The sequence below is a fragment of the Oryctolagus cuniculus genome, chromosome 6 (genome assembly GCF_964237555.1).
Source record: "Oryctolagus cuniculus chromosome 6, mOryCun1.1, whole genome shotgun sequence".
Taxonomy (NCBI): domain Eukaryota; kingdom Metazoa; phylum Chordata; class Mammalia; order Lagomorpha; family Leporidae; genus Oryctolagus; species Oryctolagus cuniculus.
This window is the reverse complement of record NC_091437.1, coordinates 62,398,724-62,426,706: the sequence shown is the minus strand read 5'-3', so window position 1 is coordinate 62,426,706 and position 27,983 is coordinate 62,398,724. Positions and strand designations below refer to the sequence as shown.

At 56.0% G+C, this 27,983-nt stretch overlaps 1 protein-coding gene across 2 annotated transcripts; it reads left to right on the top strand.

The window, feature by feature from the left end:
• Positions 1-6,207: 6,207 nt before the first annotated feature.
• Positions 6,208-27,315, top strand: CLTB (clathrin light chain B). Of its 2 annotated transcripts, XM_002710407.5 has the most exons (6): positions 6,208-6,549; positions 11,509-11,555; positions 22,592-22,709; positions 22,906-23,017; positions 24,696-24,749; positions 26,875-27,315. In XM_002710407.5, exons 1-6 carry the CDS (start codon positions 6,372-6,374, stop codon positions 27,044-27,046), a joined length of 681 nt encoding a protein of 226 aa, XP_002710453.1. In that variant the 5' UTR covers positions 6,208-6,371; the 3' UTR covers positions 27,047-27,315. The 2 variants fall into 2 exon arrangements, with proteins under 2 accessions (XP_002710453.1, XP_002710454.1); XM_002710408.5 differs by lacking the exon at positions 24,696-24,749 and having other exon boundaries at positions 6,215-6,549.
• The last annotated feature ends 668 nt before the right edge of the window (positions 27,316-27,983 follow it).

Genomic DNA, 27,983 nt, shown 5'->3' with positions numbered 1-27,983 from the left:
CCATTGTTTTATGGAAAGGGGCTAAACTGACACTTGCAATGCAGGCATCTCCTATCAGAGGGCTGGTATGAGTTCTGACTGCTCCACTCAATCCAGCTTCCTGCTAACACACCTGGAAAAGCAACAGAAAGTTGCCACTCACATGGAAGGCCCTGCAGTTTTCATGTGTTCTCAGAGGACCTGAGTTTTTTAGACAGACAGGAAGGTCATAGAAAGAGCAAATCTGGGGGCCGGCTCCATGGCTCACTTGGTTGGTCCCCCGCCTGCGGCGCCAGCATCCCATGTGGGAGGCCAGGTTCTGGTCCCGGTTGCTCCTCTTCCGGTCCAGCTCTCTGCTGTGGCCCAGGAGGGCAGTGGAGGATGGCCCAAGTGCTTGGGCGCCTGCACCCACGTGGGAGACCAGGAGGAGGTGCCTGGCTCCTGGCTTCGGATCAGCCGTTTGCGGGGTGGACCAACGGAGGGAAGACCTTTCTCTCTGTCTCTCTCTCATTGTCTAACTCTATCTGTCAAATGAATAATAATAATAAAAAAAATAGAGCAAATCTGTTAGGGAAATTGTAAAATTCCCAGGATCCACAACTGCGGTGGCTTCTTCCTCCTCCCCTGCCTCCTAGAGACACTGGATCCCATCTGGCACCAGCCAGGACGCAACGAGACTGCCAGGGACCTCCACATCCATCTTTGGAGATCTGTGCGTCATCGTCAACCAGAAAGTCCTCCTCCAATCTCTTCTGAGAAGAAACTTTTTTGTTGTTGTTAAAGAAATAGCTCTGTCCAGTTTGAGCTATTCCATTGATTCACATAGAACCACATCATCTAACAGAGATGAACTCTGATTTTTGTACTAAATGACACATATTAAATATTAATTAATTAATTAATTAAATATTTAATTTAATATTTAATTTATTATTTAAATATTTATTAACATTAAAAGTAAATATATTTATTCAATAATTTAATATTGTGTTTATATAAATATACTTATGTTTAATATATTATTATAATTAAATTGTATTATTATTGAAACAATTATATAATAAAATCACTCGGTGTAGTACAGAAGGGCCTGTCCTCATTCTAATAGCTACCTACAGTTTGCAGCCAACATCACAAGAATGAACGGCTGAAAGCTGCTGCCCTCATACTGAGTCCAAGACAAGGATGTCCGCCCCCGTCACATCTCTAGTCGGGATTGGACTGCAGGCCCTAGCCAGTTCCAAAAGGCTAAGGAAAAAGACATTAGAAACAGAAATAGGGGCCAGCGCTGTGGTGGACAGAGCCGCTGCCTGTGATGCCAACATCCCATATGGGCCCAGTTCCAGTCCAGGACACTCCACTTCCGATCTAGCTCCCTGCTAATGCACCTGGGAAAGCAATGGAAGATGACCCAAGGACTTGAATGATTGCCACTCACTTAGGAGACCCGGATGAAGTGCCTGACTCTTGGTTTTGGCCTGGCCCAGCTGTAGCTGTTGTGGTCATTTGGGGAGTGAACTAGCGGATGGAAGTCATCTCTCTTCTGTCTCTCTCTTTCACTGTCTGTAACTCTACTTCTCAACTAACTAAATAAAATCTTTTAAAGAAAGAATATATGATACAAGGTCAGTATACAAAGAGATCTATTGAATTTTTTATGTACTAGCAATGCATAACCAGAAAGAAAAAATTAGGGGGCAGCATTATGGCATCCCATACAAGTGCCAGTTCAAGTCCCAGCTGTTCCACTTCCAATCTAACTCCCCACTAATGCGCCTGAGAAAGCAGCAAAAGATGATCCAAGGGATTGGGTCCCTGCTACTGACATGGGAGACCCAGATGGAGTTCTAGACTATTTGGGAAGTGAATCAGCAGACGGATGATTCTCTCTCTCTCTCTTTTTCTCTTTCTCTTTCTCTCTCTCCCCTGTCTCTCACTCTTTCTCTGTAATTCTGCCTATGAAATAAATAAGTATTCATTTACAATAGCACAAAAACCATGCATAATTTAGATAAGCAAGATCTATCTTTTGGAAGTCACAAAACACTGCAGAAAAAAACTGAAGAAGACCTGCATAAACAAAGAGCTGTACCATGCTTGTTAGTCAGAAGACTCGACATTGTCAATGTGCCAAATCTTCACAAGTTGGCCTGGACTTTCAGGACTTTCAGTTCCTCTCTGTGTCGTTTGTTTGTTTGTTTTGGCTGGGGTAAGAGTAGAAATTGACAAAGTGATTCCAAAATTTACCTGTAAAGGGACAAGAAGAGCCAGAACAGTGTTTTTTTGTTTTTTTGTTTGGTTGTTGTTGTTGTTGTTGTTTTTTTTGACTGGACAGTGAGAGAGAGAGACAGAAGGGTCTTCTTTCGGTTGGTTCACCCCCCAATGGCCGCTACGGTGGCGTGCTGCGGCCAGTGCACCACGCTGATCAGAAGCCAGGAGTCAGGTGCTTCCTCCTGGTCTCCCGTGCGGGTGCAGGGCCCAAGGACTTGGGTCATCCTCCACTGCCCTCCTGGGCCACAGCAGAGAGCTGTACTGGAAGAGGAGCAACCGGGACAGAATCCGGCACCCCAACCGGGACTAGAACCCAGTGTGCTGGTGCTGCAGGCAGAGGATTAGCCTATTGAGCCGCGGCGCCAGCCAACCAGAACAGTTTTGAAAATGAGAAATACAGGGGCCTGCGCTGTGGCATCACAGGTAAAGCTGCCGCCTGCAGTGCTGGCATCCCATATGAATGCAGGTTCAAGACCTGGCTGCTCCACTTGTGATCCTGCTCTCTGCTGTGGCCTGGGAAAGCAGAAGATGGTCCAAGTCCTTGAGCCCCTGCACCTGCGTGGGAGACCGGAAGAAGTTCCTGGCTCCTGGCCTTGGATTGGCCCAGCTCCAGCTGTTGCAGTCATTTGGGGAGTGAACCAGTGGATGGAAAACCTCTCTCTCTCTCTCTCTCTGCCCCTCCTCTCTCTGTGTGGCTTTCAAATAAATAAATAAATCTTAAAAAAAGAGAAATACAGGTGGAGCACTTAAACTCTGTTTAAGTCTCTGACTCCAAAACTGACATAGCCAGTCTAATCAAGCATAATATTGACATACGACAAATAATTCAAAGAAGTAAAATAGAGTCCAGAGGCGTCGGTACTGTGGTATAGCGGGTAAAGCCGCAGCCTGCAGTGCCGGCATCCCATTTGGGTGCCAGTTCGAGTCCTAGCTGTTCAACTTTTGATCCAGCTCTCTGCTATGGCCTGGGAAAGCAGCAGAAGATGGCCTAAGTTGGGCTCCTGTACCCACTGAGAGACCCAGAAGAAGCTCCTGGCTCCTGGCTTCAGATTGGTCCTGCTCTGGCCATTGCAGCCACTTGGGGAGTGAACAAGCAGATGGAAGACCTCTCTCTCTCTCTCTCTCTCTCTGCCTCTCCTTCTCTCTCTGGATAACTCTTTCAAATAAATAAATAAATCTCTAAAAAATAAAATAGAGTCCAGAGATAGACCTACATACATATGGTCAATTACACTCAACAAAACTGCAAAGATAATTTGATAAGGGAAAATATAGTATTTCCAACAAATGAAGTTGAACCACTGGACATGTATATGGGAAAAAAATGAACCTCAATCCTCATTTCACACCATATAAGAAAATTATCTTAAATGGAGTACCATATGGGTGCTGGTTCGAGTCCCAGCTGCTCCACTTCTGATCCAGCTCCCCACTAATGAACCAGGGAAAAGAATGGAGGATTGCCCAAGTTCTTGGGCCTCTGCCATACATGTGAGAGACCAGATGAAGCTCCTGGCTTTTGGCTTCAGATTTGCTCATCTCTGACTGTTGCAGCCATCTTGGGATCAGCAGATTAAAGACTGCTCTCTCTGTCTTTCATTCTCTCTGTAATTCTACCTTTCAAAAATAAATAAAATAAATCTTAAAAAGAATTTGAGTGTATTTTTTTAAGATTTTATTTATTTATTTGAAAGGCAGAGTTACAGAGAGGCAGAGGCAGAGAGAGACAGGGAGAGAGGTCTTCCATCTACTGGTTCACTCCCCAACTGACTGCCACAGCCACAGCTGAGCCGATCCGAAGCCAGGAGCTTCCTCTGGGTCTTCCCAGGCAGGTGCAGGGGCCCAAGGACTTGGGCCATCTTCCATTGCTTTCCCAGGCCATAACAGAGAGCTGGATCGGAAGAGGAGCAGCTGGGACTAGAACCAGCACCCATATGGGATGCCGGCGCCTCAGGCCAGGACTTTAACCCGCTGGTTCATTCCCCAAATGTCCGCAACAGCTGGAGCTGGGCTGATCTGAAGCCAGGAGCCGGGAGCTTCTTCCAGGTCTCCCATGCGGATGCAGGGTCCCAAGTACTTCGGCTATCTTCTACTGCTTTCCCAGGCGATAGTAGGGAGCTGGATCAGAAGTGGAGCAGCAGGGACTTGAACTGGCATCCATATGGGATGCCAGCACTGCAGCTGGTAGCTTTACCTGCTATGCCACAGCACCAGCCCCTCAATTGCATTTTTTATGACTTCCTTGCAGTACCCTCATACACAAAGTTACTGACAGAGGAGTGAAATAGAGTTTGCGTGGGCATTCGTGTGTTCCTCAGTCCTTCTGCTGCCACAGAACCTGGCACTGACATCTACTATTGCTTACCTACACTAACTTTCTAGATCTTTCAGCACCCAGGCCTGTAGGTGGGGACTGAGGAAGAGGCGTGAGATGGTGCTGCATTGGCAGTGGGGGCTTGGAGCACAGTGTGCAAGGCCTTACCTGTCTTTCATTCACACCGCTAATAGACACCTACATTCTCATAACGAGGCTGCACGCGACATCTAAGCATTACGAGGCGAAATGACAAATTCCCTTCCCTCGACTTTCACTCTCTGCTGCCTGAGGGAACCACGACTCACAGCTTGGGGCACAGCTTTGCCTTCTCTGTTCTGGTGCGTAACTCAAAGTCAACCTTCAAGTCTCACATCAGAAATAGAGGGGCTAGCATGTGGCCTAATGTTTTGCTTTGTTTTTAGATTTATTTATTTATTTGAAAGGGAGAGTTACAGAGACAAGGGATGGACAGAGAGGGATCTTCATTCACTGGTTTACTCCCCAGATGGCTGCAGCTGCCAGGGCTGGGCCAGGTAGGAAAGCCAGGAGCCTGACTTCCACATGAGGGGCAGGGAGCCCACTTTCCTAGGCTCCACCTTCCCAGGGAGCTGGATTGGATGTGGGGCAGCCAGTACGAGAACCAGCGGTTTAACTGCGTTGCCATAAGGTAGGCTCTTGGCCTCATGGTTAAGCTGCTGCCTGAGATGTCTCCATCCCACATTGGAGTGCCTGGATTCAGGTCCTAGCTCTTCCGGGGTTCCAACTTCCCGCCGTGTGCACCCGAAAGGAAGCAAGTGATGGCTGAAGTAGCTGGGTCCTTGCCATCCACCTGCATTGGGTTCCCCTGCTCCTGGCTTCTGCCTGCCCCTTGCCTGCTGTTGCATTTGGGGAGTGAACCAGCTGATGAGAGATTTCCCGCTCTCTGTGGTTTTCAATTTAATAACAATGATGATGATAATGATGATGATGTTGATGATGATAAACAACCGAAATTCCATGGTGCTGCTCTGGTCTCCCAAAGTCTTGTGTTTAAAAGTCTGCCTGCTTTGCCGTGAGTCCGTCTGGCTAGCCTGGGATCGCCCTGGTACCTGGCAAAGCAGAGGTAGAGAGGTGACATTCAGGGACAGATTACCGAGCGTGGCCCAGTAGCCTGCCTGGATAAATTAAGTGTGCCTTTCTCCAGCACTTCTTACCCAAAGGCCGTCGAAGGGGCCGCGCTGGTCCTAAGAGCGGGCGCCTCCTCCAAGGAAGAGACACGGAGGGCAAAAGCACGAAAGCGACACGGCCGTGCTGGGAGCGACGCGGCGAAGGCTTTGCCAGCCTCCTTCCCAACCTCCAGGCGCAGGTGGTAGGGTTCCCAACACCGACCCCGCCGAGGCTAGAGGGCTTTGGCCGAACGAGTCCTGAGCGAACTCTGCGCAGGCCGGCCGCGGCCCAGCGCGCCCTGCGGCCACTTTGCGCCGTGCGCCCCGCCGACCGACCCCACCAGAGCGAAACGCGCTCGCGGCCGGCCGAGGAGCCAGGAGCCAGCCCGCCGGGCCCCCAGGCGCTCCGGCGCCGTTCTGCTGCCGCCCTCCTGTGGCCGTCGCGAGGCGACCTCCGGGCCGTCCCGGGCCCCCTCCCTCGGCCGGTGACATCACCACATTCCCGCTCCCGGCTCCTCCCGCCGCGGCGCCTGCAGCCGCAGTGACAGGCGCGCCGGGCCCGGTGGCGGAGAGAGGAAGTCGGGGCCGCCGCGCCGAGGCCGGTCCCGCGGTGGCTCGGGTGACAGCGCCAGGTACGGTTGCAGCAGGCACCGGGGAAGATGGCTGAGGACTTCGGCTTCTTCCCGCCGTCCGAGAGCGGGGCGGCTGAGGAGGACCCGGCGGCCGCCTTCCTGGCTCAGCAGGAGAGCGAGATCGCGGGCATCGAGAACGACGAAGGCTTTGCCGCACCTGCCGCCGGCCAGGTGGCCGCGGCGCCGCCGGGACCCGCGAGCGGGGGTGAGTCAGCGCCAGGGCCCGGGAGCTGGGGGCTTGGGGCTGGCCCCCGGGGGCCCCTGGCCTAGGGCCCCTGCCGTGCAGTGAAGCGGGCCTGCGGTAGGCCCGCCAGGGGCCGGCCGGGGGCCGTGCGTGGGTAGGGAGCGGGCCTGCGGGAAGTGGGCAGGCATTTCCCTGGAGGTCCTCACGCAAGACCTCAGGGAGGGGCAGGAGCTGAGCGCTCTCCCGGGACTGTGGGTCGGGTCTGGTGACTCTCAGAATCCGGCATGACATTTCACCCCCCAGGCCAGCTTCGCCGCCAGGCCTGGCTCTGGAATCCAGTTCCTCCCGAGCCTTCTAATGGCCTGGCCGTCCCAGGCTCCCCGGTGAGTGGTGCAGATGTGGGCGGAACCAAGCCACCTCCTGGCCCTTCAGCATAGCTCTGGCCCACAGCGGGGGAAGCCAGGGACACTAGTACTCCAGGAACTCGCAAACCTCCTCCGCCACCCTACAGTCCCTGGGGGCGGACAGGGCAGTCCCGGTGAATCATCTCGCAGGCACTGCTGAGCCCATTTCCGAGCCAGCTACACGGAGGCGCGCTATTGAAATGACTAAGAAGTGGCAGATGAAGAATTTGAATCTGTTTCTGTCACACTCCAAAGCCTCTCCAGCCGACCCTGCTGTCCCCAATGTGCACCCCCTGGGGTTGGGGCAGGGGCACCCCTCAGCTTTTTCCTGCCCTTCAGGAATGAGTACTGGCAGTCCAGAGCTGCTGTGGTTGGCTCTGGGGCCTGGACCCTGGGGTATAGTATTTATCATTGGTGTTCTTGCTCTGATTTTAGTTTGAAATTTTTTTTTCTCAAAAAACTGAATAAGAAAGTAGATGGCATCTTTGTGAATACATCCAAAACATACGTTGCTTCTGCTAAAGCTGTCTTTCTGCAGGAGTTTGTGGGGCTGTTGGGATAAGTGCTCACATGGATCCCTACATGCAGCGGCTTTCAAAAAGTTGGTGGAAAATGGAATTTAAAGAAAAGAGTTTTTTGGTGCAGAAAAAAAAAACTGAAATCCAGCCATAGAATTTTCATAATACGCATTTTCCACCAACTTTTTGAAGACCCCTCATATGCATGCATTTCACATTTTTTTGCACCCAAATAAACATTTCTTTGAAATTTCTGCAGTATTCTCATATATAATGTTTACAAAGCTCTTTACAGTAATATGTGTGATTATTTGACTGTTTGCTGAACACCTAGTGTGTGCCAGTCCTGCCCCCACCATCCCAAACCTGGGGGATGTAGAACTAGGCAGTTTCTGTGACCCAGGAATTAGAAGCAACCCTTAGGCCTCCATGTAAGAAATGTAACAAATCTTTTGTAACACGTGAGGCACTGGAGATCTCGAGAGCCTGCCTCTCTTGCCAAAGCTGGGCTGCTTACCTCTGGGCTCCATGCTGTGGCAACCTCCCTGGGAGACCAAGAGATGTGGAAATACCATGGGCAGGTGTTTCCTTACCTGAGCATGCCAGCCTCAGAGGTCTTCGGAAGCAGCAACTCCCAGCACCTCAAGTTCATGAGCCAAACATTCATTTATCCAGCCTCCTCCCTGATGAGCCCATTCCTTTCCCCCAGTCTGGCTCAGCCCTGAGAGGCCCTGCTGGGCCCAGCAGTTGTCAGAGAGAGAAGGGCAGGTGGGATGCAGGCCCAGGGCAGCCAGAGGCACGGGAGAGTTGAGGAGGTTGCAGCCTCTCCCAGAACAGTGGGGCTCCACCGACCTGCAGGCCTGGGGTACCGACTGGCCCCAGATCCAAGGTGACAGGGAAAGAAACAACCAGGGACTTACAGGGAGCTGCTGGGGACACAGCCCTCGGGCAAGCAGGCTCACCCACTGAGGCTGCCTTCCTGGGTGGCTATGGGGATGGCGGTGGTGGGCAGCTCAGCGGGCGGCTTCACTGGGGAGAATTGATCTGGCCCCTCTAAGCGCAGGCAGCACGGAACAGACAATCCTCCCCAGACCTGAGATGAGGCCAGGGCGCCTGGATGGGGCAGGGGAGGGTCTGGGCCTCCCCGGAGCTGAGCGGAAGCTGGCTCCAGCCTCAGCAGCTGCCACTTAACACCTCTGCCCCGCCTTCTCTTAGATGAGGGGGTCGCTGTCTGAGCAGTGCCACTGTTGTGTGCTCTGATGTTGGGCTTCCAGTGCCCCTGGGGACAGAGGTGTCTGGGGTGGGCCTGCGCCCTGAATTGAGTCTCTGCTGGGGATGGGGCGGGTGGGGCTGAATCTGTAGCCAGCCTGAGCACCGGACACTTTGTTTCCATTCATCAGCCTTGGGGAGGTCCCAGAAGGTTTACATTTTCACACCCAGCTGTCTAAGCAGCCAGCCTGGCTCTGACTTGCCAGTCAGTTCTGGGCAAGCCCAGTTTCCCTGCTGGGTCTGGGTAAGCTTACAGGAATGTTCTGGTCCCTCTCTGCCCTTGTTGCAAAATGGGTCAGACACACATGCCCGGGGTTTATCCCCGGGATGGAAACATAGCGATGGATCAGACAGCACTGTGGGAACGCTCCGGTAATGCTGTGTGTGGGTGTGTGTGGGCTCTCAGCGAGGCCAAAACTGCTTCTCTAGAGCAACTAGGGCACAGAGGCTTTCCCCAGGAAAGCGCCAGCAGGGAGGTGTCTGAGACTGGGTCTGTCAGGGCGGAGTGGGGTGGTGCACCTGCTGCCGAAGGCCAAGTGCACAGACCAGCACCACAGTGGGTGAGATCCTGCTAACACAGACCCTGCAGAGATGTCCCAGGAGAAGCAGCCCCTTTGCAGAGGACGCCACTGAGACACCATTGGTCCCACCATGATTGAGAGGCCAGGTCACCATGGCAGGAGCAGGTGGAGGTGACAGGTGACCTTGTGGGACCGAATCAGTCTCTGCTTCACCGGGAAAATATAGTCCATTCTAATTTATATCCACCAGTGAGTCTGCGCAGGAGATCAGGTATCCCTATCTTCGGGCCCCAGGCAGAAAGCACTGTCCCTGCTGCTCACAGCCCTCTCTGGCTGGGACAGGGAGAGTGGTGCACTGGTGATTTGCTGGGGCCCCTCGAGCTGTTGCTAGGAGGCCATGCAGTTTCTGCCAGGCCATAGAGGGAGGAGTGGGCCGAAGCAGCAGTTCTGCTTGTCTGGGCCAGTGGTTACTGCTCACCAGGTCTGCACAGGAGTCCCCAAGTGCTGAAGCGGATGCAGAGCCTGGTAAGGCAGTGCGTGGTCCCTGGGGTTCCCGCACAGCGGAATGCTGGCTGCAGTACCATGTTTAGGGGAACCTCCTCCCACTTCAGTGCCTAGGGAAGTAGAGGAAATTAGAGAGGGCTTCCCAGGGGAGATACCTTGGGAACCAATCCTCAGAGAATGAATGAGTCCCCAAAAGCATTCCGGGAAACCGGAAGAAGGGCATGGGGTTGGGAGTGGAGTGGGGAGGTTTGGGCGAGGAAGAAACCAGAATTTAGGGAGGGATTGGGTTGTCAGTGAGTCCGGGAAAAATGGGCGGGGCCAGACGCTAAAGACCCTCAGGTACGACAGTCAGGATTTGGTGAGCTCACCTGGCCAGTACCCACTGAGGCCCTCGTGGGGCCTCACTGTGGATTAAATGAGCTCCCTGTGCTCATGGAGGGTCCATCCAGGCAGGGAAGACAGATAATAAATCGGTGCCCAGGTCAGCAGACGAGGCCGGAGCAAGCGCCACAGAGGAAACTTGCAGAGGGGGGATGAAGACCTCCAACCAGGCTGCGGTGTGTGGGTAGAGGCTGGAGGGAGTGAGGTGGCAGGTGACAGAGAGGCACCTGTGAGGTCCCCAAGACAGGAACAGACCCTGCAGGCCACTGTGGTCCACAGGAAGTGGGTTTCTTTTCCATGTGTTTTCATCTGAAGCATGACCTAGGTAAATGTATGTTTTACAAAGCATCAGCTTTGGCAATTGGTTTGAAAGAGGGGGCAGGGAAGAGCTGGGGAGGGGGGAGGGGGCTGTGCATTCATTCATTCTTTCCTTCCTAACTTACTGATTTGTTTATCCAGCCAGTGGTCATTGAGCTCTCACAGAATCACAGGTGCCTAGCACTGCGCTGGGAAAGCACCTTCCAGGTGTTTGCCTCTGGCTGGACAGACAGACCAAAGCTCTTGTGCAGGCGAGAGATGGTGGGCCCGTGGCAGAGGGTGGGCAGCAGGGAGAGAGTGGAGGGGCACAGAAGCTGCAGGAATTTGTGACTAATCAGGGAAAGGAACAGGAGGAGTCACTGTTGCAGGTAAAATAAAATACCAATGGGAGGGACACTAAGAGGAAAAGTAGGGCAGGCGCTGGCTGGTGGGAACTGTGATTCCTGCTCTCCCAGGCGGGGCAGTTGTCAAGGCGTCACCAGGACAGGCAGAGGTGCATTGGCCCCTCTCTCTAATCCCTCGAGGCCCCCACCCTAAGCCTCCAGCGACTCTGCCTACTCGCAAGGCACAGGCTCTGCAGACAATCAGGCCATTCCCAGCTGCAGCTCCGTGGGTCAGTTAATTTCAGGAGGTAAGGAGCTATTACCGCCTGGGAGATCTTGGGCAATCAAGTCGTCCCTCTGAGCCTCAGCTCGAGAATCTATAAAATGGGTTCGTAACAACTTCATCATAGGGCTGTGGTGTAAATTAGATGTGATAATGGCTGTGAGAGGTTTGTGAATAGTAGAGGATTGAGCACAAGTTATTTAATGCCCCCAATATGTCTCTGTTGAGGGAGGGGCAGTATACAGATAGGCATCTATGGGGGTCATCAAAAAGGTCGTGGAAAAGGTATGTGATAAAAAACCGCGTGGATTTCAAAATGTGTCGCAACAAAACAAACTTCTCTTTTAGTTCCATTTTCTGAGAACTTTTGGAAGTACGCTTGTACAGGGATTGGCTTGGGGACATCCCGTGCCTGCTCCAAACTGAATAATTAGTAATACTGTCTCCTTGTTCTCCTAGCTGGTCCTGAGGACATGGGGACCACAGTCAATGGGGACCTGTTTCAGGTGAGTAAAGCTGTGTCTTAGCAGTGGTGGGGACTGAGTCTGGAGCCCCGTGTTTTACAGCTCCGCCCGCGCTAGGCGGAGGGCCCCAAGGTCTTTTGCTCCGTTGTGTCTGATGCATTAGGATGCGAACCTAGAGAAAGGTCTTGCACCTTTCTTTGTCATGCAGGTGGAAGGGATGAAGAGTAAGAATCACTAGGGATGTGGATGGATGGGAGCAGCCTTAGGTTGCCCAGATGCTGTCCAGCTTCAGAGGACAGATAAAGCGGCCCTCACTGGGATGAAATGTAGGGAGTGCAGGGCCCTGTCGGAACATGCTCCATGGCCCGCAGGCCGAACCGAATAGCCGTCTCCAGCCGGTGTGCGCACTTTAACTGGGAAGGCCCTTCGCGGCAGAGATTCCACTTCTGGGAATTTGCCTTAAGGAAGGAACTGGACGAGGACACCTGGATTCTTTGCAGGATTATTTGTGGTAGCAGGCAAGCTGCAAACAACCTCAGTGCCCCACATCATGGGATTAGATAGATTGGAAAACCATGGTTAAAAAGGTAATCAGGGGTCAGCACTGTGGTGCTCTCTGCTATGGTCTGGGAAAGCAGTAGAAGCTGGCCCAAGTCCTTGGGCCCCTGCACCCATGTGGTAGACCCGGAGAAAGCTCCTGGCTCCTGGCTTCGGATCAGCTCAGCTCCGGCCAATGCGGCCAATTGGGAGTGAACCATTGGATGGAAGACCTCTATCTCTCTTCCTCTCCCTCTCTGTGTAACTCTGACTTTCAAATAAATAAATAAATAAATAAATCTTTTTTTTTTAAAAAGTAAATAAACAATAAAAAGGGCAACCAGAACTTCCCGTCTGGACATGCAAATATGCCCACAACATGTTAAGCAGAAAATAGCAGCTTGCAGAATAATATGCACAGTATGGTCCTGTTTTTTTTTAATTTTAAAAATAGATTTGCACAAAATATCTGACAGGGTGTGCAGCGTAGGCTGACAATGGTGGACCTTGTGGGGCGGAGCTAGGAAAAAAGGCTTTCACTTCCATTGGATTAGAAAAAAATTCCTTTTTTAAAATTTTGTATTTATTTTTTATTTTTTGACAGGCAGAGTGGACAGTGAGAGAGAGAGAGACAGAGAGAAAGGTCTTCCTTTGCCGTTGGTTCACCCTCCAATGGCCACCGCGGCCGGCGCGCTGCGGCTGGCGCACTGCGCTGGTCCGATGGCAGGAGCCAGGTACTTATCCTGGTCTCCCATGGGTTGCAGGGCCCAAGCACTTGGGCCATCCTCCACTGCACTCCCTGGCCACAGCAGAGAGCTGGCCTGGAAGAGGGGCAACCGGGACAGAATCCGGCGCCCCGACCGGTACTAGAACCCGGTGTGTCGGCGCCGCAAGATGGAGGATTAGCCTAGTGAGCCACGGCGCCGGCAAAAAATTCCTTTTTTAAAAAAAGATTTACTTACTTATTGAAAGGCAGAGTTACAGGCCGGCGCCGCGGCTCAATAGGCTAATCCTCCGCCTGTGGCGCCGGCACACGGGATTCTAGTCCTGGTCGGGGCGCCGGTTCTGTCCCGGTTGCCCTTCTTCCAGGCCAGCTCTCTGCTGTGCCCCAGGAGTGCAGTGGAGGATGGCCCAAGTTCTTGGGCCTTGCACCGCGTGGGAGACCAGGAGAAACACCTGGCTCCTGCCTTTGGACCAGTGCAGCGGCCATTGGAGGGTGAACCAACGGAAAAAGGAAGACCTTTCTCTCTGTCTCTCTCTCTCACTGTCCACTCTGCCTGTCAAAAAAAAAGAAAAAAGAAAGAAAGGCAGAGTTACGCCGGGGTGGGGGAGATCTTCTATTCACTGGTTCACTCCTCAAATGGCCACATGGCCAGGGCTGGGCCAGGTCTAAGCCAGAAGCTTCTTCCAGGTCTCCCGTGTGGGTGCAGCAGCCCAAGCACTTGGGCCATCCTCTGCTGCTTTCCCAGGCACATCAGCAGGGAGCTAGATGGGAAGTGGAGCAACCAGGACTTGAACCAATACTCCCATAGGATGCTGGCACTGCAGGCAGTTACAAATACAATGCCGGCCACTACCCAAATTCTTTACAGTAATCCTATACCACAAAGCTGGGGTGGGGGGAAGGGTAGGTAGTTTATTTCTAGTTGAAGAGTGCTTCTCTTTAACCCCCAAACCCCTCCTCTGTCACACACAAATCCAGCTTAGGCTGCTAGAACGCAGCTTGCACGATCTGGGCATGCCCAGGGCCCCACCAAGGAACAGTTCTTCTCTGCTCTGCCCAGCCCATGCCTGGGTGGGGCACGGCTGCCGCTGGACAGGCCTGAACTCTCTCTTGGATTGGGTTGGAGAGCCTTGCTCCCTGCAGGGGCAGGGGCAGGGGCAGGGCAGGGGCAGGGGCAGGGGCAGGGGCAGGCTCTCCTGGGCCCTGCCCTGGGCAGGAGCTGGCCCCCCGCATCCCCCGGGAGAACAAACAATACTTGGTTACGTAAGCGGGATGGGCTGGTACCTGACGCGGGGAAACTGGCCAGATCCTGGTTCTGGAAAAGTCCTCAACAGTCAGCAAGCTAGAAAAGTCAGCGTCGAGGGCTTCAGCTGCTTCCTGTCTAGTTGGGCCTGAACAGACTCCAAGAAAGAGCCGTTTCTTCCTGGGCCGCTTGGCAGGGCACCGGGGCCCTGGGCTGCCTGCCACGCCTTGGGCATACTCAGAAGGACTTTACTTGACCCCAGAGGCTCTAAGCGCACCTGAAGCTGCAGAGACACCTGGAACCGTAGACGTCTCTAGAACACACTGGGCGAGATAATTGTCCTTTATCATGGAGAGCTCAGGTGGCACGTGCCGAGCCACATGGGGACGTGGGCCCTCGTTTCTGCTTTTTCTCCTCTGCCTGATTGGCCCCCTTGCCTTCTCCCTCCCTGCCGCGACTCCCCAGCCCTGCTTGGCATTTGGTACCTCTGATAAACCTTGGGTTCCTTCCTAACATCAGGAATTCTTGTTCTCATTGTTATGAATAGCCACAGCCATGCTTTTTTTTTTTTGACAGGCAGAGTGGACAGTGAGAGAGAGAGACAGAGAGAAAGGTCTTCCTTTGCCATTGGTTCACCCTCCAATGGCCTCTACAGCTTTCCCAGGCCATAGCAGGGAGCTGTATCGGAAGTAGAGCAGCCGGGTCTCGAACCGGCGCCCATATGGGATGCTGGCACTGCAAGCTGCGGCTTTACCCGCTACGTCACAGCGCCAGCCCAGCCTTGCTTATTTGTAAACTAGTTCACACTGCACCCCGTGCAGCCTGGAGAGGGCTCACTCAGGAGTTTGTTGACAAAGCTCCTGCTCGGCTCCCTCTTCTGTTCCTGGGTCCCCTCTTTTTTTTTTTTTTTTTTTTTTTTTTTTTTTTTTTTTTTTTTGACAGGCAGAGTGGACAGTGAGAGAGAGAGAAAGGTCTTCCTTTGCCATTGGTTCACCCTCCAATGGCCACCGCGGCCGGTGCGCTGTGGCTGGCGCACCACGCTGATCCGAAGGCAGGAGCCAGGTGCTTCTCCTGGACTCCTATGCGGTGCAGGGCCCAAGCACTTGGGCCATCCTCCACTGCACTCCCTGGCCACAGCAGAGAGCTGGCCTGGAAGAGGGGCAACCGGGACAGAATCCGGCGCCCCGACCGGGACTAGAACCCGGTGTATCGGCGCCGCTAGACGGAGGATTAGCCTAGTGAGCCGCGGCGCCGGCCTGGGTCCCCTCTTTTTAAAGAGATTTATTTTTTATTTATTTGAAAGCCAGAATCACACACAGAGAAAAAGATCTTGTATCTGCTCTTTCGCTTCCCAAATGGCTGCAATCATGGGAGTTGGGCAAGGCTGAAGCCAGGAGCCGGTATCTTCATCCAGGTCTCCTACGTGAGTGCAGGGGCCCAAGCACTTGGGCCATCTTCCACGGCCTTCCCAGGTACATTAGCAGAGAGCTGGATCAGAAGTGGAGCAGCTGGAACATGAACTGCGCCCATATGGGATGCTGGCATCATAGGCGGCTTAATCTACTATGCCACAGTGCTGGTTGCTGCTCCCAGATAACTTGATCCGTGATGCGCTAGGTACCTCCCCCTGTGACTCCTGGAAGCTCCAGTCATGGTGGCCGGGCTGTGGGTGGAGTGCCTGGCAAGCTCTCTGGAAGACTGAGCATAATAGGGTCTTCCCTGAACGTTCAGGGCGAGAAGCCTTGGCGTTGGGTGGCCGAGGCATTCCAGCAGACTGGGCAGAGCTTCCATGCTCTCTTTCCTCCCTCCCACCTCCCTTCCTTCTTCTTCTTTTTATTTATTTATTTATTTTTCAGTTTTAGTTATATTTATTTAAAAGTCAGAGAGAGAGAGATCGTCCATCCACTGCTTCACTCCCTAAGTGGCCACAGCAGTCAGGCTGAGCCAGGGTGAATCCAGGTGCCAGGGCTTCTTCCTGGTCTCCTACGTGTGTGGTGTGGATCCAAGCACTTGGGCCATCTTCCGCTGCTTTCCCTGGTGCATTAGCAGGGAGCTGGTTTGGAAGTGAAGCAGCTGGGACTCAAAGCAGCGCTCACATGGGATGCCGGCACTGTGGGTTGGGCGGTGCCGTTCAACCCGCAGTGCCACAGTGTCAGTCCCCACTCTACTTGCTACTCATTTCTGCAGCCTGCAGGCTACTAGGGAGTCCAGTTACAAACCTGATCCCCAACACGGGGAAGCCCATGTATTCCAGGCCCATTTGGTCATGCCAGGGGCAGGGACAGAAGGTCTGCCAGAACTGTCTCCTCCCCTCGTTATGCCCCCACACAATTTGCCTCTCCCTTCCCCCCGTGCTCCCATCCTCCTCCTTTGAGCTATTTAAAGGGATCAGCGGCTCAGCTCAGCTTAGCTTTAGCTGCTCAACCCCAAAGACGGATAGACTTGTCCTCTCGGAGCCGGCACACGCACTGCCAGCTTGGCCTGTTGCTGTCATGGCAGTGCCTGGCAGAGGGGCCCTGCAGGACAGCGGTGTGCCACGGAGCTGGGCCTGACCTTGGCGGTGGCCTCCCGCCGTCTAGTTCTGCCCACTCCTGATCACTTCCTTCTCTGGAGCTTGAGAGGGGGCTCAGAGCAGTCCTGGAGCCTCTGGTGAGCCCCTATGGGGCAGCCAGCCCTCCCAGCAGAGCCCCTGTCTCCCCTTGGGGATGCCCGAGGGGTTACAGATGAGCCCAGAGGGCCCTGATACTCACTGTCGCTGGTAGGGAGGGGTCTGGCCAGGGGATAGGACCTGAGTCCTGAGCAGCCCGGAGAAGAGGAAGCAGCAAACTTGCACCCGTGCGCCACGCTTCTGCTCTATTCCGGGCCAGAAGGTGTTTCCATGGCAGCAGGTGCATACAGGCTTCAGCTCACACCTTGGGCAGGATGTTATCACTCTCATTTCGCGGGTTTAAAACCCAAGCTGCTCAGAGAAGGAACTTCTCAAAGGGCGCACGCACATCCAGTGGGCGGCACAAGGGGCGCTTTAAGCCCAGTCCCACAATGCTGTGTCCAGTGCTTATCCTGCGCCTTCCATATCACTTTGGTCACTCAGGTAGCACCAGGCTCTGTGCTCAGGGTGGGGGAGGCGAATCTGGGAGGGAGGGCAGACGTAGTGGTGGCCAGGGTAGGGGTTTGGATGCCGGGGTAGCAGTTAGGGTTGACGGTCTGGGTTCCCGCCCCATGTCCTCCGCCACCTAAGAGCACCTTGAATCCCCCAGCACCATGTGTGGCAGCTGCTGTCATGCCACACAGCCCATTTCCCCCCTGAAGAAGTGTAAAAGCTTCTCTGGTTAAACGGCCAGGAAGAGATGGGACTTGAATCCAGGAGCAGACGCCCAGGCCTGCATGGAATCAGGGAATGCAACAGGGAGGGGCTGCAGGAAGTGGGATTGGAGACTGCCCAGGGGGATGTGGGTGGTCCGGGCCCAGGGAACAGCATGTGCAGACACAGAGGGCAAGACGCTGGGGCTCACCCACAGCTGGGGCCTGCTGCACAGAGGTCTGTGACCATGCCAGCCTGGAGGAGCCAAAGGTACTGAGCTGGTGCCTGCAGCAGGGCGGGGCGGGGCGGGGTAGGGAGCTCTATGCGGGTTAGTGCCTTTGGTGCGCACATGGGAGAAAAGCAGACTTAGCTTGGGCAGAATCTGCACCCTGTGCCTAGAGGGGGCCGGCTGAGGAAGATGCCGAGCAGTGCCCTGGATGTGCAGCTCAGCTGTTCCAGGAGACAGAAACCCCCGCCCAGGCTGTGGGCTGCGGGCTACAGATTGAAGCAGAAGACCAGGGCTTCCTTTCCTGCTTTGTCCCAGCCTGGCGATCTTGGACCAGTCACTTAATCACCTGAGCCTTAAGTCTCTCATCTGGAGAAATGGGATTGGAGGCTCCGCCTGCTGCCCCCACCGGGCTGTTGAGAACAGGGCTTTGTAGAAATCTTAGACCCAGCTTCTTAAAACTCTTGACCCAGCCACCGTGTGAGTGGAGGGGAAGCCTGTGTGTGGAGACACAGTCTCCACCCCTGGGAAGGCAGACTCATCAGGGGCACAGAGAGGAAGCCCCACTAATCCTGGGATGCAGATGTGACTGGTCCCCCTTGAGCTACTTCCTCTGGGACAAGGACGTTCACACCGAGTTTGAAATCTGGGTTCTGCCACTTCCCAGCTGGGTGACCTTAGCACTTTGGAGTTTAGGGTTCCACTACCTGTAAAAGGAGGCTAATAAAACCGGCCACGTGGAGCTGTAAAGATCAGAGCCAATCATTTGCGTGCAAGTTCTCTGGAGTCATAATTTTAGGGCAGGCTTTATGGAGACGGTGAGCCCTGAAGGGCACCCTGGGAAGTGACCCCTTCTTCAGTGCCCCTGCCCTAGCCATGGAGCATCTATAGGCTTAGTGTGCAGCAGCGGCACTAACCCACGCGCTGTCTCTGGAGCCACCAGCTCCCCTGCCCCACCCCGCTCCCCTGTCCCGCTCCCAGGAGATAGGCTGTCCTGTTCATCCTTGTCCCCAAACCTGCCATCTGTGACATCATTCAGGAAGCATTCCTGAATCCTGCCCCGGGCCCTCCCTGTCCAGAGCCTGTGTGGAGCCTGCAGGCTGCTGTTGCCCTGGAGCTTGCTTACTTAGGGGCAGGGCAAGGCAGGCAATAAGCTGACAAGTCATTTCGCAGAGCGCTAAGGGAGTAAAACACAGTCATCCTTGTGGTATCTGTGGGGCATGGGTTCCAGAAACCTGCAGATAATGAAATCAGAGGATGCCCAAGTCCTCTACGTCAAATGGCACTGGATTTGCCTGGAACCTAGGCGCACCTCTCCTCTACTTTAAATCATCTCTCCTAATCCAGTGTAAACGCTATAGAAAGAGTCGCTACACTGTGTATTTTTTTTTTTTTTTTTTTTTTTTTTTTTTTTTTTTTAAGAAATAGTGACAAGAACTACAAGCCTGCATCCAGGATGGATGCAGTCCCTTGGTGGGTCCACCTACAGGGCGCCACCCGTGGTTGGCTGACTCTGCAGATGCATGGAGACCCTGGGCTGGCTGCAGGGCAATTGCTAGACAAGTGGTTACGGGGAGGTGAGGCTGCTGCAGCCAGGGCCGGGGCGGTGGGGGGAGGTCAGCAGGCCTGGGAGCAGGGGGCTTAGAGAAAATCTCAGGGCTGAAGCCTGAAGAGACGGGGAGCCCTTGCAAAATGTAGGTCCTGGAATCTGTGGGCAGGAAGTTCAGACAGAGACCCTGGGCGGGCACATGCTGAGCTTGCTGCGGCACCAGCCTGCTGGAGAGGCTGTAGCCCTTGGGCTGCCCGCTGGCCGCAGGGAAAGGCCTGTGGACACTCTTGAACTTGTGGTATCATCTAGTGTGGGCTTTGAACAGGTCACGGTGGCGTTGTGTGGAGAGGGAGGCACAGTGGCTGGGTCTGCAGGGTGGCTGCTGGGCGGAGGCAGCAGGGGCAGAAGACAGGAAGTGATTCTATCATGGCAGCCTCATATCTGAGCCATTGCTGATCGGTGGGGTGCGAGCTGGGAAGGAAGGGGAGATCTCGGAGGGCAAGCGTGAGGCTTGGGCCTCAGGCAGGGAATGGATTACAGTGCCTTTTACCAAGATGGGGGAAAGAGGAGAGGAGCGAGTCTGGGGAATGGAAACTCATATGAAGGCGGAGATGCCTGTTAGACTCGCACTCGGGCCAGGGCGGGGATGGGGAGCGCCCCTTCAGCCTGTTTGCTTCCAGCGATCGGCTGGAAGTCAGGTGGATGCCTCTATTTGATTGCTTCCTTTGTTTCATACTTTTGTGACCTCATGGGGGTAGCTTTCTTGGAGCGGGATGGATAGTCCACACAGCTACAGGGCTGAGCAGGGGATTGAAGGGAGCATTGGGACAAAGCCACGCACGCAGCCACTGGGCACGTCTGCAGAGGGAAGGTTACTCATGCATGACTGGGCAGGGCCGGGGCAGGGGGAGGCCCCAGGAGCCAGGGCTCAGCAGACTGGGGCTGTTTCTAGCGAGGGTAAGGGAGTAATCAGCCACCCACCTGCGTTCTCCTCCTATGGCCCTGGCAATTGCCCACTCACTGGAAGTTGTGGGAGAGGGGTCATTCTGCTTTGTGTGGGAGTCAGGTAGTATCCCAGGTGCCCCACCCCTGGGCTGGGCCTAATCAGAGACTCCCTGCCCGAGCTCGCCCTTCCCTCGATCCCCAGACATCAGAGACGGAGGCCAATGTTCCCTGTGCCCCTTCGTCCTGGGCACACGCCTTGGGCAAACACTTCCTCCTGGGAGCCAGCACCAAGCTGGCTCTGCGGGTCCTCACGGATTCAGTGTGCTGAAGACAGAGGCCATGCCAGACCTTGTCCCATGTGCAGAGACAAGACGACCAACAACATGGGCAACCAGGGCAGTTTTGCTAAGTGCCTGAAGGAGGAGGATTGGGGGCAGGGTGCCACGAAAGCACAGGACAAGGGTTCGGGTGCAAATAGTGCCCCCTGAGAGCCCCTGATCCAGCCAGGAAAACTCCAGTAGAAGGTAGGAAAGGCAGGGCGTGTGGAGAGGAGGGGGCCGGGCACATGCCTGGGGGCTGGGAACTAGCCCAGAGTGAGTTCAGCGGGCAGAGAAGGGCAGAGAGATGGGCACAAACTGATCGTGCCAGCAGGCCCTGGGCACTGCGGGCTGCCAGTGTGTGGGCTGCATGCAGACAGGAATGCCCATTGTCTGGCGCCCCAGTGGGTGTGGCAGGACCCAGGGCTCCATGCTTCAGAAAGGAATGCCAGATCGGGGGGTGGAGGGGCGCCCCATCCTTGCTGGGCTGAGCTTGGAGTCCCCCTCTCTGGAAGGCAGTGGGGAGAAATGGGCAGACCCCAGGCTGGGAGTTGGAGGCCTGGGCTCGGGCCCTGGTTCTGCCATTTTATTTTTTAAAGATTTATTTATTTATTTGAAAGGCAGAGTTACAGAGAGAGAGGGAGAGACACACAGAGAGGTCTTCCATCGGCTGATTCACTCCCCAAATGGCCACAACAGCCAGGACTGGGCAGGAGCTAGAAGCTTCTTCTGAGTCTGCCACGTGGGTGCAGGGACCCAAGCACTTGGATCATCCTCTGCTTCTCTCCCAGGTGCCATCAGCAGGGAACAGGATCAGAAGTGGAGCAGCCAGGGATCAAACCGGCACCCATATGGGATGCGGTGCTGCAGGCAATGGTTTTAACCCGTTGTACCACAACACCAGCCTCTCTGCCACTTCCTTTTTTTTTTTTTTTTTTAAGATTTATTTATTTGAAAGTCAGAGTTACAGAGAGAGGTGAGGCAGAGAGAGAGAGGGAGATGCTTCACTCCCCAATTGACTGCAATGGCTGGAGCTGTGCCGATCCGAAGCCAGAAGCCAGGAGCTTCTTCTGGGTCTCCCATGTGGATGCAGAGGCCCAAGGACGTGGACTATCCTCCACTGCCCTCTCAGGCCACAGCAGGGAGCTGGATCAGAAGTGGAGCAGCTGAGTCTTGGGGGCTGGCGCTGTGGCACAGCAGGTTAACACCCTGGCCTGAAGCGCCAGCATTCCATATGGGCACTGGTTCAAGACCCAGCTGCTCCTCTTCCAATGCACCTCTCTGCTATGGCCTGGGAAAGCAGCAGAAGATGGCCCAGGTACTTGGGCCCCTGCACCCACGTGGGAGACTGGGAAGAAGCTCCTGGCTCCGGATTGGTGAATTTCTGGCCGTTGCGGCAAACTGGGGAGTGAACCAGCAGATGGAAGACCCCTCTCTCTCTCTCTGCCTCTCCTTCTCTCTCTGTGTAACTCTGACTTTCAAATAAATAAATAAATCTTTAAAAAAAAAAAAAAAAAAGAAGTGGAGCAGCCGAGTCTTGAACCGGCGCCCATATGAGATGCCGGCACTGCAGGTGGTAGCTTTACCCGCTACCCCACAGCGCTGGCCCCTAAATAAATATTTTTTTTTTAAAGAAAGACAGAGTGAAAGAGAGAAACAGACAGATTTCCCATCCACTGCTTCACTCTCCATGGCCAGGACCAGGCTGGGCTGAAGTAGGAGCCAGAACACAACCCAGCTCTCCCTCATGAGTGGTAGGAATGCCATGATTTGCGGCATCACCACTGCCTCCCAGGGACCACATTAGCCGGAAGCCAGAGTCAGGAGCTGTGGAGCTGGGCATGACACCCAGGCGCCCCCAAATGGCACGCGGACATTCTAACCAGTGTCATACTCTCTGGGTGGGGCGATTGCTTAGCCCATTGCATGTCGAAGAAGGTGGCTGCCGCGTGGTTTCCTGAGTCTCCTGCTTGTGGGGTGTGAATGAACGTGGCCGACTGGGCACAAATGTCAGGCACAGAGAGGTTGAGTAGCTTACCCAGGGTCGCCCAGCAGTAGGAGTGGCGCCGGCAGGGAACAGCAAGTGCAAAGGCAGGGGACGGTGGGTACGAGGGGTTTGAGGCTGTCTGGCTGTCCAGATGTGAGAAGCACTCTGATGCTCGGGTTCCCCAGCAGGGCAAGCAGAGATAGTGGGCAGGTGTGCAGGTCCCTGCACAGCCATGTGTCTGTGTCCTAGGAGGCTAATGGGCCTGCCGACGGCTACGCTGCCATCGCCCAGGCTGACAGGCTGACTCAGGAGCCCGAGAGCATCCGCAGATGGAGGGAGGAGCAGAAGAAACGGCTGCAAGAGCTGGGTGAGGACCGGGCCGAGCCTGGGGCTGGGCTGGGATGCGGCATGGGCGGACTAGGGAAGCAAAGGGTGTATAGGACCCGGTGGTGTCTCCGTGTGGGAGCTGGCGGAGGGCGGGGGTCCTGGGGCTGCAGGGAGGGGCAGCTGTGCCCTGGCATCCCACCGGAAGAGCTGCCACTCATTCTCCTGTGGGGTCCTAGATGCCGCCTCTAAGGTGACCGAACAGGAGTGGCGGGAGAAGGCCAAGAAGGACCTGGAGGAGTGGAACCAGCGCCAAAGCGAACAGGTTGAGAAGAACAAGATCAACAACCGGTGAGAGCCTGTGGGGACATGACAGGGGCCCAGGGACGCAAGGGCGCTGTGGGGACATGACTGGGGCCACAGGGACGCGAGGGGCTGTGGGGACATGACGGGGGCTGCAGGGACATGAGGGGGCTGTGGGGACACGACGGGGGCCACAGGGACACAAGGGGCTGTGGGGACATGACGGGGGCCACAGGGACACGAGGGGCTGTGGGGACATGACGGGGGCTGCAGGGACACGAGGGGCTGTGGGGACATGACAGGGGCCACAGGGACGTGAGGGGCTGTGGGGACATTACAGGGGCCACAGGGACGCGAGGGGCTGTGGGGACATGACGGGGGCCACAGGGACGTGAGGGGCTATGGGGACATGACGGGGGCTGCAGGGACACGAGGGGGCTGTGGGGACATGACGGGGGCCACAGGGACGCAAGGGGGCTGTGGGGACACGACAGGGGCTGCAGGGACGCGAGGGGGCTGTGGGGACATGAGGGGCTGTGGGGACATGAGGGGCTGTGGGAACATGAGGGGCTGTGGGGACGCGAGGGGCTGCAGGGACGCGAGGGGCTGTGGGGACATGAGGGGCTGTGGGGACACGAGGGGCTGTGGGGACACGACAGGGGCCACAGGGACACGAGGGGCTCAGATGCAATAGGCGCCCACTGTTTCTGGCCCTCAGTCTGCCTCCCTCTGTGTGGGCTTCAGTCTTGGGCACACGCTGCTGGCGGGGGTGGGGGGGCAGAGATGGCCACCAGCAGCTCCAGGCTTCTGTGCTGTGCTCTCGGAAGCCCCCTGAATGCTGCATCTGGCTTCAGATGGCTCCTGCCGAAGTCCTTGCCCCTGTCCCTGACCCACGGCAGGCCCAGTGACTTGCCAGGACGAGGGGCGCTCCACTGGGCCCCCCTCGGGGGTGATGGTCATATTCCTTGGTTGAGGTATGGGCGTCTGTGCCACCCAAACCTTAGGGACTGAAGTGGGGGCAGCCTGAGGCTGCCGAGGACAACAGGTGCCATTCTTAAGGAAGGGGGTGCATGCCCGCAGGTGAAGCGGCAGGGCTGCACCAGCCAACACCCCGAGATGCCCGCGGGCTGGGCCCCTCCAGCTGCAGGCTCTCTCAGGAAGGGCAACACCACGTGGGGAGCTGCCACACTCTGTTCAAGAAACTGCCCATGGCAGGTATGGAGCTGGGTGCACACACAGGAGGCCCTGTGTGTCCTCGGAAAGCTGAGAGGAGAGAGAGAGGCATGCACTGCCGACCTTGCAGGGCCCTCAGTGTGGTGGCCATGGAAGCAAAGGAAGCGAGAAGCGCTGGGTGCGGAACCTCAGGGCCTGGGGCCTTGGGCTTTGGAGGATGACTAGGAGTTCTGGGGAAAAAGGAAGCAGGGGTTATGGGAAGGCATTCTAGATCCAGGCGCCGCCTGGGACGTTGGGCGGGCCTTGGCTGACCAGGTCCCACAGGGAGCCTGGCAGGACAAGTAACAGGTTCAGGGCCCAGTTTTGGAAGCGGCACCGTGGCCAGGACAGAAGATTGCCCCTCTGCCGGGTGGGGCCGAGCCTTCCCGACACCTCTCCTGCCAGAGGTACTAACGCTGTCTCTCTTTCTCTTTAACCCTCTGCCTGCCTGGCTGCCTACCTTGTCTGTCTTGCCACCCTTCTCCCTGACCTAACCCCTAACCTCGCCCTGAAGGATCGCCGACAAAGCATTCTACCAGCAGCCGGATGCTGACGTCATCGGCTACGTGTATGTGCCTCCTCAGCTGCTTGGCTGCTGGCCGGTGGCTGGCACGGTTTCTGGAGCCCCAGCTTGTAGGGTATAAATGAGCGGGGGCTGGCCCTGGGGCAAGCCCAGGGCAGAGCGGACGCAGGCACCACCCTGCCTCCAGAGCCCTTGCAGGGCAGGGGAGGGGGCCCCGTGGGGCTGAAGGGTGCTGGGGTGGGGGGGTTGTTTTTATCGGGGGTACCCTTGGCAGGCCCTGGTGCTGTCCTGGCTAAGGCTTCTCTCCCAGAGCACAGAGCACAGCAGGCGCCTTCCTTCTACCCGCTGTGCCAGCTGCCTGGCACTTACCAGGCCTGTGTCAGGTCCAACAGGAATAAGGAGCACACAGCCCGTCCCCCTCCCCTTGCTGCTGGTCTGGATCTGTTCTAAGAGAGCGTGGGAGGAGGCCCAGAGCACTGCTGGGGCAGCCGGGGCGGGGACAGGGCTGGAGCTGCAGCTGAGCCCAAGTTGCTGGGTGGGGAGGGTGGAAGGAGGAGAAGAGCGTCTGGGTGGGAGAATCAGCCGGGGCGAGGGCGCAGAGGGGAGCCACCTGGCCCCGCAGTGGGGGAGCGCTGTGCGGGGTGGGGCTGCCTGAGAGGCGGCTAGCTGCAAAGTGCCCGCTGTGCAAGGCTGAGCCGGGATTGATCCTGAAGGCAGTGGGGAGCCATGGGAGGTTCCAGCAGGGGCCAGGGGACCTGCACAGGGGTGCTCCTGCTTAGCAGCCCAGGGAGCATCCAAGCGGGGGAGTCTGGAGCGGGGCTCCCCGCCCCCCTGCTTCCCACCACCCCTGGATGACTGCAGGATCAGATGCAGCTGCAGCTTCTGATTGGGGGCACTGAGGCGAGGCCCAGGGCTCTGCATTTGCAGGCTCCATGGTGAGGGTGACACGGCAGGACCGTGGGGCGCCGAGGTAGAAGGAAGCCTCTTGATGCTGTAGGGGTGGCTCCTGGGGCAGCTTCCCCCACCAGCAGTCACCCTGCGCCCTCTGTATAGCACACACCTGCTGCCTGGCGCGGTTCTCAGGGCAGGAACCAGCTGTGCAGGGCAAGGCTGGGAACCTGCATTTCACACGCTAGGGGCTGGCCTGGTCTGGTTTGGGGCCAGCCCCTTCCCGCACAGCCCGCGGGACCACCTGGAGAGCATCCTGCCATCAGCCATGCCCTGTGGTTTTGCTTCCCATGCCTGGGGCAACTCCCAGGAGAAAGGGGCTTTCCTGGAACCCTAGCTGCCAAACAAGATGCGGATCCAACTTTCCCCACCCGAGACCCCTTTCTTTTTCTTAATGACTCCTGTGTTTAGATTCTGTCCACTTAACCGTGTCCTCACTGTCCCTTAACCACAACTTCCGGTGAAGAGGCTATTGGTTTTTATCCTGAGTCCTACCGAGAGCAGAGACTCCAGCGGCACACCGCCCAGGCTGCCCAGGCTGGCGGAAGGAGGCTGTGCAGCCAGAGAGACGTGGATACGGACGCTGTCCCCACCACTCGCTTCACTTTGGAGGTCCACAGTGCACACGGGCACACTCAGGGCTTTGCCAGACTTGCTATAAAGATCGTCTTGCTCCGAGTTTTCCACGTGTACCTGGCCACGCTCCTTTTCTGGAGGATATCAGAACATGCAGGCAGTGCTGAACCGGGTGCTTCCGTTAGGTGCTTGGTTGATGTCCTGCCTCTGTGGAAAATAGCTGAGGCACTACATTTGCTCCTCCAAGGGCCTTTAGGTGTCTGGTGTCGCAGGCTGGGAACTCCTTATCCTGGGGCAATGCACAGAGAGTGTTTGGGCAGGGGAGAGCTTTCTAAGGAAGGGAGGCCTGCACTGGGAACTGAGTCGCAAGAAATAGCAAGTCATAAGCAGGTATGAGGGAGGAACACTCCAGGAAGCGGTGACAGCAGGTGCAAAGGTCCTGAGGCAGGACCACACTAGGCCTCCTCTTGGGCCAAGGCTGTTCCTGGGAGGCTGGTGTTGCAGGGCACGGTGCTGGGGAGGGGACATCGGGACAAAGTGGCCCAGAGTAGGCCAGGAAAAGCAGCCTTGTGCAGCTGGAGCAGAGTATGCTTGGCTAGGGGAAGAGCAGCCGGCGATGAACCCTCTGACCTATCTCCACCCGCAGGGCGTCTGAGGAGGCCTTCGTGAAGGAATCCAAGGAGGAGACTCCAGGCACGGAGTGGGAGAAGGTGGCTCAGCTGTGTGACTTCAACCCCAAGAGCAGCAAGCAGTGCAAAGACGTGTCCCGCCTGCGCTCGGTGCTCATGTCCTTGAAGCAGACGCCGCTTTCCCGCTAGGCGCCTGCCATAAGCAGAGCCGCGCGGCCTGGGCTGGGCGCGGGCAGAGGCGCAGCGGCGGCTCTGGCCAGGGAGGGGCTGTCCTCCAGCTGCTGCACAGCCTGGCCCGCTCCTCCCCCTCTGCGGGGGCTGGGACGAGGGCCCCTCACCTCCCCAGCCCCCTCTCCTCCCCAGCCCCCCAGCCCAGCCCCTCACACCTCAGTCTGCTCCGTTGTGACTGTCCCTCCTGATGTATTTTTTTTTTCTTGGCTTAAAGGGTGTGTTGTTAACTCTTTTTTACACTTATTTATTATCACCCTCATTTCTCTGGAAGTGACAGCTGGTGTCAGGGCTCGGTTTGTGCTTAGCACTTGCCCAAGGTCATAGCCTTGGGAGGCGAGGGTGTCCTGGAAAGCCAGGAGCACCCAGGCAGAAGCTGGGACCCACATCCCCAGCAGCCAAGAGCACCCGGAACACCGGGCAGCCTGAGCCTTGCTGGTGTGTTCAGAGGCCTGCGGGGTTGGGATTCTGTTATTCTCACCACACGGTCAAGGACAGCCAAGCTCCCGAGGGGAGGTGGCCTGTGGTGGCCAGTGCTTCCTGGTGGTGTCTTTCTCTGGGAAGCCTCGGCCAGACCTCACCCCCTCAGGGGGCCCCCTGGAGGTGGAGGCCCTTCGGCCATGGATTTGGGATCCACGAGCAATGACCAGACCTTCCTCTTCAGCGAAGGTTGCAAACAGAGCGTTCAAGCCACCCAGGCAACTCGCCCAGTGTTTAAAAAGACTTGAATGATGCTAACAATATTCATTTCAGTGCTGTGTAGCAAAGCACCACACACTGGCTGGCTTGCACAGCAGAGATCTACTGTCTCCTTGGCCCTGGAGGCTAAAGTTTTGCCACCAAGGTGTTGGCAGAGCCAGGCTTCCTGGGAAGGTTCTGCAGAATGGCCTACTCCAGG

What these genes read in the sequence shown, in the direction of transcription:
- CLTB (XM_002710407.5), top strand. Translation starts at nt 6,372, where the DNA reads ATGGCTGAGGACTTCGGCTTCTTCCCGCCGTCCGAGAGCGGGGCGGCT. An exon ending in GCCGGGACCCGCGAGCGGGG is followed by an intron (nt 6,550 to 11,508) that starts GTGAGTCAGCGC and finishes TTGTTCTCCTAG; the next exon opens with CTGGTCCTGAGGACATGGGG. An exon ending in AAGAACAAGATCAACAACCG is followed by an intron (nt 23,018 to 24,695) that starts GTGAGAGCCTGT and finishes CTCGCCCTGAAG; the next exon opens with GATCGCCGACAAAGCATTCT.